The sequence below is a fragment of the Gavialis gangeticus genome, unplaced genomic scaffold, assembly GCF_001723915.1.
Source record: "Gavialis gangeticus isolate Ggan-Ray unplaced genomic scaffold, GavGan_comp1, whole genome shotgun sequence".
NCBI classification, from domain to species: Eukaryota; Metazoa; Chordata; order Crocodylia; family Gavialidae; genus Gavialis; species Gavialis gangeticus.
Window position 1 is genome coordinate 111,335,519 of NW_017728992.1, and position 10,695 is coordinate 111,346,213.

Consider the following 10,695-nt stretch of genomic DNA (forward strand, 5'->3'; position numbering starts at 1 on the left):
TTTACACACATTTCATTTCCCTTCCCCTATCATTTTGCCAAAATTTGCTTGGTTCAGAGACTACCTGTAAAAGTTCTTATCATAGATGCTCCATGCTATAGGCTAAGAGTAAAAGAATGCTGGCCTCTGCTAGATCATTCATGGCAGGAAGTTTGCTGTTGCCCACTTCTGTGTTGGCAATTCTGACTTCCAGCTTTTAACTTTCTGTTTTAAGAATGGTTTTAATAAATTGCTTTTTATTTAGTTAATTTAATGTGCATCAACAACCTCTAAAATTCAGAAAACATTATCAAAACCTTTAAAGATAGGCTGTGCTGTAATCAGTCATTGTCAGATCAACTTATTACAACTTTTATAATATAGAGAGATGAACAGTAGTTTAGTACCTCCTGAAGATTACCCTAGTGCTATATTCTGTATGATTTACCAGATATATCTGGCTGCTGATTCAACATACAGGATTTTGGTGATGCAAAATTCCATTCAAATCTCTCCTTTCAGGTATATCATTCAGCTGACTACATACACTAATTTTCCTCTAACAGGTCTTCTGCATTAATAAAATCATGACAGCTGTCAACATTCATTTGAAGAACACTCAAGGTTTGTGCTTATTTCCAGGAGCTTTCATCTTGTTCTGGAGTAACACAGGCCAAGCCTCCAAACTTTTATCCTTAAGCATGCTTCACAGGTGACAGAAGGGTTTTTTTCTTTTGGAGGGAGGGGAGAATATGAGATAATTTTTTGGGTAGGGTATAATGCAGAACCTCAATCCTTAACCACCAGAAAAAACCAAAGCACAAACTATTGGGTTTTCCATATCTGTTCCAGACTTCACAACAGTAACTTTGTCGTAGTGTTGAGGCCATGGCCTCATTGGATTGATTCTTGGAGCCCTTTCTTTTCTTTCACATCCAGGATTCCCATCCTGCCCAAACTCTGCCAAGAATATTGGGATCTGTTGCTTGGTCTATAAGGCACTTCACTTGCGTCTCTTCTGTAAGCCCGTCCTCTGGTTCTTTGGCTCGGATGTTCTGATCTCTGCTACCCCGAGCCACAGCTACATAATCACGGTATGCAAGTGACTTTTCGTGGCCCAGTCGCAGCTCTTCACTAAAATAAAGAGCATGAAGATATAAATATACTCCTGACTTAAAAGAAAGAAAATCTGGATGTTCAGAATTAAAACCTGATCTTACGAGGCTTGAGAACCCTACCCCCCCCAAGTTCTCAATAACAATTCAGAAGATCACATCAGTGGCTGAATGACCTCAGCCTTTGCTTTTCATCAGTGAACATTTAACATGCCTATCTTCATCTTGAAACAGTCATTGATTAGGGAGGAGGGGATGAAACAGAACAAGTGAGTGAAAATATCCTCCTTGCACCATGCTGCTTCTCTCATCCCAACTTCATCTCCCCCTCCTTGACCCGCCCAGTGCTTATCTACAGGAAGCATCTTGCTGCAGCTTCCAAAGTCAGGCTCAGCAGCAGAGGTTAGGGCAGAAAGAAGCTGACTCCTCATGTGACCTTTCACATGCAGCAACAAAAAATGCAGTAAAATCTACTACTACTCCAGTTTTCCCAGGGAACAATATCAGTTAAAGTATCTGTATTTTAAACAAGCTACTTGCATTTTTGTACCCACCCAAAATAATTTTTAAAAAGGAAGTAGGGATGAAAAGCATTGATTGTACTTTAAATGAACTTTAAAACAAGATTTTTGTCCTGATTCAAACTTGCCTTACTCAGATTTTAGTCTGTCTGGTCATCACGTTCTCAGGGAATCTGATTTTATTTATTGATGTTTCAAAATTAGGTAGCTTATTTCCACACCTTTACACCCCTGCTGGACCACTATTTGAAAAGAAACAATCCATTCCAATTCCACCTCTAGCCCCAAAGTTGTATGCAGAACATACAAACAGCTAATGGGGATGAAGAGTTCACTCAACTTGCATGTCGCCAAAAACAGTAAAAATGCTCAAATGTGCAAGATACTAGGTATTTGGGCTTGCAGGGTAATTCAGAGAGCTCAGGTGTGCACCAAAATATTTCAACCCTGTCAAGTTTCTTGAAATGACAAAATTCCACCATCTCTGCCTTGTCTTTGTTGCTATTAAATGCAAAGGTAGCAAGTCTAACCTTTTAAAGAATGCTTTGACATCAAGGGAGAGAGACTCTTACCAGGTAATTGCTGCTGGATTGGAACCAGCTAACTTTCTTTTGACACAATTGACTTTTTGCAAAGGATACCAGTTTACTTCAGATGTGTTTACTTCCTTTAGCCACGTGCCTCCTTTCTTCAGCAGTCTCAGTTCAAAATTCTAACAAAAAAACCCAATAATTTTGCTCCAGTTAATAGTTACCATGCGTATCACGCGCATGCACACACGACAGTTAACATTCTAACACATCCGCCCACCACATCCTTAGTAAGTTAGTAAATAAACTGAGCTGCAAATAAAGTGGAACACAGAATAGTTAGAGGAAATCTGCCTGTGGCTTAACAGTTAATTTACAGCCAAAAACGTGATTAACATTTGTGTTTATGCAGGTTCATAAGAGTGGATAAAAGAAACAGTCAAGTGACATTTCAAATTTTGCTTCCTTTGAAAACTGGAAGAATTTACAGTATGTAATGACATCTCTTTAGAAAATTCTATGATTATAGTATATTTTACAGTTAGAGTGAAAACACGCTCTAATATAATTCAATGTTACAGGTTTTGAAAGTGTTTTCATAAAGAATAATTTCAGGTACAGTGTTACTTTACATGAAATCAGCAGGATATTCTGGTTCATAGGACAGACAAAATACTTATATTATGTGGGTAGTAGCATATAGCCACTGTGAAATCTCCAAATATAAAATCATTCACATGGCAATTAAATAATTCAGAACAGCAACCAGTGAGAGCTGTTGTTCTCATTACAAAATACTGGCATGTCATTTTAAATGCTTTAAGAACTATTTCTGTCAGGTTCTTGGAACATTCTACAAACCAACACTGAAGATTAGAGGGGAAAAAAGGAACAATTAAGCTGAGCACTAGATAATAGTTCCTTGTCTTATCAAGGACAAAACTAATCAAAAACAAATCATGTTGGCTGCTTACAGATGTTAAAACCCCCCGTAAAAACTGCACTTTACCAGTAGCAGCAGCATGTTAGTTTGACCTGGCTCTGCAGCCTCTGGATGAATCAATCAGCTATTAGATAAAAGCCCCAAAAAGTCCCACTAAAGTGCCTGATCTATACAGATGTTGGGCAAGCCAGGTCCAACTAATGCAGTGCCTCTTCTGGGCATGTGCTAGGCTTGGCATAGGAATGTGCAGAGTTTAAATAAAGCACTGTTTTGTTTTTTAACATCTGGAAGCAGCTCTTGTGCCTTTGTATAAAGACAAAAACTAACAAAAACTTACCTTCCAGTCTAAGGAAGGTTCTTTTACAAAGACATCCATAGTGTTGATGAGGAGGTCTGGATCTTTGCGATACGCTCTTAAGGCATGTGTCATTATGCTGTAGATGAGGCCCGATTCTTTCATTGGCAACATAAGATTAATGAACTGGCGTGTTAAACGAAAAGGCATCAACTCTGGCACTGGCAGCATCTAAGTAAGAACAAGGATTTTGAAAAAGTAAAAAGGATGCATTAAGAAGCCTTGAAACTGAAGGTTCAGAAAGATGCATCTGTTTAAGCTCTGTTGGTTACTTAACTGAAAATAATGTTCCAATGCGGAGCTTAAAACCAGGCGTGCTCTCAGCTTCAAATTAAGGCTATGAATATTTATTGTTTGAAAGTAGGAATGAGCAATGTCATTTTATCTACAAAAGATGTCAAATACTAACTGATCTTTAAACAATTTTTTGTGGCTACAGGCCTCAGAATTCCATATTAGCTTGGCTGAGGATATCTGGAAAAGAAAAACCTGTTCTAATAACAGTTAAGAGCCATTTGTAAAGCTTGTCATGCAACAAAACATCCTCAGAAAGGATATTATCAAATTGAAAACACCAAAGTTGTAATTCTATCCACTATATTAAAAAAAACATAAGAAAGGAATTGTAAGAATTACCTGTGTGGCAGAACCAAATGCACATCCAAAGTCTATTCCGATGATGCCACCTGTCTCTGTATTAATCATAAAGTTGGACAGATGTCTATCTCCAATGCCAAGAATCCAGTGGCTGATGCAAATCAGTGCATGAGAACTGGTAAAATGGGAGCGCAGAGACAGAAAGGCCTCAGGAGCTGTACTCATTTTAACAAAGGCTCTCCTTAAAGAAAAAAAAAGTCATAGGCTGTTTATAAATGTCACATCAAAGTTAGTTTCAAAAGTCAGTTATTGACCATACATTTACCTTAACAGGTCTTCTGGAACACAGTTTTCTCTGTTTCTGAAAGACATGACTGTTTCCGTACGACTGGCTCTTCTGAAAGTCAAAGAATGCACTAGTTACTGAAATTTTCCAGTGAGAGGACTAACATTAAAAAACACTAGGTACTTCCCTGGAGAGATTAGGGAGTGTCAGATTCAGACAAAATACTATTCATAAAGGGGTTACCCCCAAATTCAAAGACAAGGCAGCAAAGCTTGATTTGCTCTTAGGAATACACGGTTTGTTTGTTTCCCCACTTCCAGCCAGTCTTTCCTTGAGCGAGTCTCCTACTTATCAAGCTGATTATAACATAATTTAAAGGAAACAAGAGAAAAAAAAAGGGGGGGGGGCAGAGAGAAACTGATGTCCAATAGTATTTCTGTATTAACATCTTAACAATAAAGTGTGATTAGACACTGGTTAGCTCTCAAAGCATGTATTGATACCATACACTCACCACATCAGGCATCATCATGCAACATCACCCCCTCTCAAACAGGAAGTAGTACAGATGTGTTTGCATAGTGCTGTGTCTAGACTAGTTAGGTCTTAGAAGGAGATCTAATTAACCTGCTTGTTAGCCACACTAAGGTTCCTACACTACTTCCACTGTGCACTTCTGTACTGTCCTGCCTAGTCTGGCAAATGAGCAGTAAAAGCATTCCCAGTTTCTCTGGAATTTAAACTCTCCAGCAAGTACACAAAAATAGATCTAAAAAGCCTTGTCTGTTAAAAAATAATCAGGTAAGTGAAAGGCATAATGCAAATAATTTAAAACAGTTTCTGGTCTGCCAGAGGTGGCTGAGAAACGTTTACTGCCCACACAGCTCAGTACTGGAGCTTGGCAGAGAATGGAAATTTGTTTTGTGGAGGATTTTAAAAATGTGGTTTCTTTGTGATTTGGAATAAAATGCAAAAACGCTGAAACAGAACTGCCATTCCCTATCCAGCCTATCCCTGGAGCCAGAGAACCTAAAAGCATGAACTGCAGAGGAGCCACCAGTCTGGGAGTCAGAGTTGCCAGACAGGCTGCCAAGAAGCAAGGTGAACAAACTGGTTTCTGGTGCAATTTCTTCAATATCAAGACAGTTCCACACAACACCACATGTTTTTCCCAGTTTTGCCAGTGGCTCTATCCATTATGTTATAATGCAAATAGACTTCCTGGAAATTACTATGTGTACTGTAAATTTAAAATATAAGTCATAAGCAACTCTTTTTATTTTTTTAAAGACTTAGTTGTACGTGGGCATATAACTTACTTAAACACATTCATTATGCCTATGTACAAGTCAGCAGGCCCGGATGCTCTTCATCCAAGTGTGCTGAAGGAATTGGCCAGTGTCATAGAGTCACTGTCATGGCTGTTTGAGCACTTGTGGTGCTCTGGTCAGGTCCCAGAGGACTGGAAAAGGGCCAATGTGGTCTCTATTTTCAGGAAGGGGAGAAAGGAGAATCCTGGTAATTATAGGCTGGTTAGTCTCACCACCATCCTTGGGAAAAACTTTGAAAAAACTATCAAGGATCACATTTGTGGGAGGCCAGCAGGAAAAATAATACTGAAAGGCAACCAGCACAGGTTCATAGCAGATAGATCCTGCCTGACTAACCTTGTTTCTTTTTATGACCAGGTCACAAAATGCTTAGATGCAGGAGTTGAGGTAGATGTCATTTATCTGGATTTTAAGGCCTTCAGTACAGTATCGCCTCCTAGTCTCATAAACAAACTGAGTAGCTGTGGTATAGATGATTACAGGGTCAGGTGGGTGGCTAATTGGCTTAAGGGTCACACTCAAAGAGTGGTGGTGGATGGGTCGGTATCGATCTAGAAAGATGTGGGCAGTGAGGTCCCCCAAGGCTCGGTCCTTGGACCTGTGCTATTCAATGTCTTCATCAGCAACTTGGATGAGAGCGTGCACAGCACTCTGTCCAAATTCACGGATGACACAAAATTATGGGGTAAAGTTAACATACTAGTGGGAAGGGATCGAATCCAGGCAGACCTGGACAGGTTGGAAAAGTGGGCAGAAAAAAATAGGATGCAGTTCAACAAAGACAAGTACAAAGTTCTGCATCTAGGGAGAAGGAATCACCAACATGCCTATAGGCTAGGGGATGACCTTCTCAGCAGCACAGCAGCAGAAAGGGATCTCAGAGCCATAGTTGACTCCAAGATGAATATGAGCCATCAATGTGATGAAGTAATCAGTAAAGCTAACCACACTCTATCATGCATTAGCAGGTGCATGATGAACAGGTCCAGGGGACACTTCCTCTCTATGTGACACTGGCCAGGCTGCAGTTGAAATACTGCGTCCAGTTCTGGGTGCTGCATTTCAAGAGGGATGTGGATAACCTTGAGAGGGTCCAGAGGAGGGCCACTCGTATGGTTAGGGGCCTGCAGGGCCCTACAAGGAGACACTGAGGGACCTGGATCTCTTCAGCCTCTGCTAGAGATGTCTGAGAGGGGATCTTGTGGCTGTTTACAAATTCATGGTGGGGGGGAAAACACAGCGCAAGAAATTGGAGATGCTCTGTTTACCAAGGCACCCCTTGGAATAACCAGAAACAACAGCCACACACTGGCAGAGAACAGATTTAGGCTGGACATCAGGAAGAACTTTTTTATGGTAAGGGTTGCCAGAATCTGAAACGGGCTTCCAAGGTAGGTGATGCTCTCCCCTACCTTGGAGGTCTTTAAGAGGAAACTGGACAAGCACCTGGATGGGGTCATATGACCCCAGCACTCTTTCCTGCCCAGGGCAGGGGGTCAGACTCGATGATCTATCGAGGTCCCTTCCCACCCCAACAACTGTAAAACTATGAAACTATACTTGTACATAGACTTACTTGTACATAGGCATATAACGTGCAATATCTTCCATCTTCCCACCAGCCATCTTAGACAGCCATTCGTTATAGGCAAACAAAGGTCCTTTCTCACTGCAGACAAAAAGAACTGGTGAGTTATCCACAATTCCTTATCATCCTAGTCTTAAAGCAGCTGTCCATAGACTGCACCTCTGCTCCAGCTAAGGAGGGCTAGGGCAAGTCAATAAATGAATAGGCAGCCTCCAAAGAACGCACTGTTCCTGTAGAAAGTGAACTAGTGCTCCACTAAGATAGTGTTCTTCACTCAGTCAGTACCAAGAGGACAAAAAAAAGGCTGGGTCTTTAAAGCTGTCTGAAGGTTCCTGCTCTAACACTGGGCCATCAGGTCACTTTCTGCCTTCATTTTTAATATAAGAACAGTTACTGGGTTTTAGTGTAAGACACTAAAATTTCCATATACTGACTTTACAGATCAGGCTTTTTATTCCGGCTTTTCCTGCTTCTAAAGAAGGTTCAAGCGGAAACAGACATTGCTTTTGTGCCGTCATAAAAAATTCTTTATGGTGGCACAAAGGCCAGCCAAACAGATGCCCAGTATACCTGTTGCTGCACCGCACAAATGCCCAAAATTTGTGGCTGCAACAAAAGAAGTAATAGTTTCTGCAATTTTATTGTGGCAGATACCAGTCAGTATTTGTCCAGTATCTGTCTGATACCAGTCCCCCTTTATGGTGGGAAAGCAAGGTTAGCACGGAGCTGCTTGTGCTCTCCAGCCACCCAGGGCAGGCATTCCTGGGGTTTGAGAAGCCCAATCCAGCACACCCCAGGAACTCCTGCACAGGATCAGGTGCCTTCAAGCCCCAGGTATGCCTGCCCAGCTTAGAGATGTATTTGAGGGAAAGCTAGGACTTCCTCCTTGCAGACATGCATCCAGGGCAACCTCCAGGGTGGTGGGAACCCAAGCTTTCCCCACTTACAGACATGCACTCCTAGGGAAAGCCAGGATAACTACTTGCAGAGGTGTGCCCTGGGCAATCTTGAGGGAGGAAGGGCACACCTCTAAGTAGGGAGTCCTGACTTTCCCTGCTTACAGAGATGTGCACAAGAGATTCTCTGGGGCATGTGGGGAACACATTTCCTGTTGTCCCACATGGTTCCTGTTGTCCTCTGCCTGATGTGGGACAATGAAAGAGGCCTGTTTCACCCTATGGCAAGGCAAATGCACCACAGCTGATCCTCTTTATTTGGCAACGTCTGTTTATAGTCTTAGATTCTGAAGTGCCACTAAGCTCTGCCTTCTGCCTCACTCAAGAGTAAAGCACTTCACAAATTAATGAACTAGATAAATAATGCAAAGACTGATTTGACAAAAACAGCAGCTCTAACATGTTCACCAATTAACCAACCACTTGAGGAAAAGAGAAACGTCACAGTTCTCAGCTCTACCAAAAAAATGCCTACAAATCCATAACGATTTCTTATACGAGAGAAAGTTCAACGTTTTAACTGCAGGGCAACACCTCCAAGGCACTAAACTGGCCAAATGAATACGATTTCCTTATTTAATTTATGGGCCTGGGTACAGAACAATGTTCCAGCCTTGGCCCAGAAGCAAGCAAATATAAAGTATTGGCATGACTCACTGAGGCAAGCCTGAACAGACGTGTTTCATGGGAAAAGAGTAATTAAACCAAGTTCTGAATTCCAAAAGCCTCACAAGAGTCTACACAAAGAGGTTGAAAAACTAGAATTAATCTACAATTCCAGTAAATTAACGCTTTGTTAACAATAGATAAAAACCCTAAAACATCTACTATCCAGTGTTCATACATGGTTAAAGCTTATTTCAGCTTAAACTCACAGTTCATATAGGTCAATTTTCTGAAGTACTGACCAACTGCTCAACACATGACTTTCTAAGTCTCCCCCCTCCCATCCCCCACTGGCTTACGTCCACTTTCTGCCTGTTCCAATTAGGAGATCAGAATCCTGCATTTGTAAAATCATAATCTGTTGATAAGGAAATGGGTGAGGATGATGTCACAAATGATGATCAACTTCTTGTTTAAACAAGCTGCGTGGAGGATATTACAGGTGCAATGGCACTCATTAAACAAACAACTGCCAATTACCGATTTGGGTCAGGAAGTACGAAAGACTCCACGCTTACAGATACATTCTCATAAGATAAACTGAATCTTAGAAAAAGCCAGGTAGACCTTGTTTCACGCAGACAGTTAAACCCAGAGTCACCTGCAATATTCAGCTTTTTCTTCTTCTGACATGTTATTTTGAAGGAAGTTCTTTAAGGTCCAGGTATTTGGTAGCCATTCAATCAGTCCTAACCTAGAATAAAAGAAATCCAGAGTGTGAATAAAGAGCTCATAGTTTAACTAAAGAGGAGCAATACAAGTGGAAAGCAGCATGGTCCCCATATAATAGATCACAGGACTTGGACTCACCTCTGGACTTTATTCCTATGCCCCAATTCATAGAAGGACTTATGACTACATGAATGAAGTTGCCCCAATATGTGGAATATCAAAGCAAAAGCCTTGATACAACTGCTTCAGGGCAACTGAGCCCAGAAAGAAATGATCTTCTCCCAGGAAGAAATTACCTTGGACTGGAATCTGGGTAAAAATGTCCCAGGTTAAGGGACATTTACTTTGGAACTGCACCAAGTGGCCTCCATACCCCCAACCCCCCTCCCAAGGCAGCTGGGATCTTCCCAGATTATCCTGTTCATGCCCATGAACACAGGAGGTTAAAGTGGAACTTGGACAAAGGCAGAACTTAGGCACTTAAGAATGCAATCCTCAAAACTGCACCTGAAGTCCACAGGTGCCTACGTTTTTGCCAGTAAAGTCCCCGTGACCCAGAAGTTCTATTTCTGCAAATGTCCAGGACTGCTGCCACCATGGTGGGGCTGAAAAGTTCAGCACCTATTTCATGCCAAAGTCCAGTCAACAATCCTTAGCCTAGATATTCATGTCGTTTTCCCTCCTGAGGGATACAGTCCAGGTGTACTTATCCTTATAGGATTAAGTTCCATATAAACTAGCAGTCACTGCCACTTGTGTTAAAATGATTCACAAGATAGAACAAGAAATTCCAAATAGGAATCCATAGTGTTAAAAACATTCCAACTAGTTGTGGTCTGAGGTCTTTGCAAGAGCAAAATTGCTCTATTATTTTTTCATAGTCAAAAAATGAATGGAAGCTAAGAGCTGGCGCAAGCTAAGTCTATTCCATCTCGGAGGAAAGGCAGCAAGAGGGCACAGCAGCCCCCCTGGCTCTCCAGGGATCCAGCAGCCTCCTGAGGCTAAAAAGAAAGGCCTACAAAGGATGGAAGACGAGATTCACCTCCAAGGAGGATTATTCTGCACTGGTCCGGTCCTGCAGGGAGCAAACCAGGAAAGTCAAGGCTGCAACTGAACTCCAACTAGCTTCAAGCATCAAGGACAATAAAAAGTCCTT

General features: G+C 41.5%; 1 protein-coding gene across 1 annotated transcript in view; it reads right to left on the bottom strand.

Moving 5' to 3' along the window:
- Positions 1 to 10,695, bottom strand: part of PRKDC (protein kinase, DNA-activated, catalytic polypeptide) — a 141,235-nt gene continuing 130,540 nt past the window's right edge. Inside the window, exons 82-88 of the mRNA XM_019518957.1 lie at positions 9,469 to 9,561; positions 7,234 to 7,326; positions 4,366 to 4,437; positions 4,080 to 4,281; positions 3,426 to 3,614; positions 2,188 to 2,327; positions 1 to 1,113 (exon numbers count right to left, since the gene is read on the bottom strand). Coding sequence (XP_019374502.1) covers positions 909 to 1,113; positions 2,188 to 2,327; positions 3,426 to 3,614; positions 4,080 to 4,281; positions 4,366 to 4,437; positions 7,234 to 7,326; positions 9,469 to 9,561 — 994 coding nt within the window. The 3' untranslated portion in view covers positions 1 to 908. The remainder of the gene's footprint in view (positions 1,114 to 2,187; positions 2,328 to 3,425; positions 3,615 to 4,079; positions 4,282 to 4,365; positions 4,438 to 7,233; positions 7,327 to 9,468; positions 9,562 to 10,695) is intronic.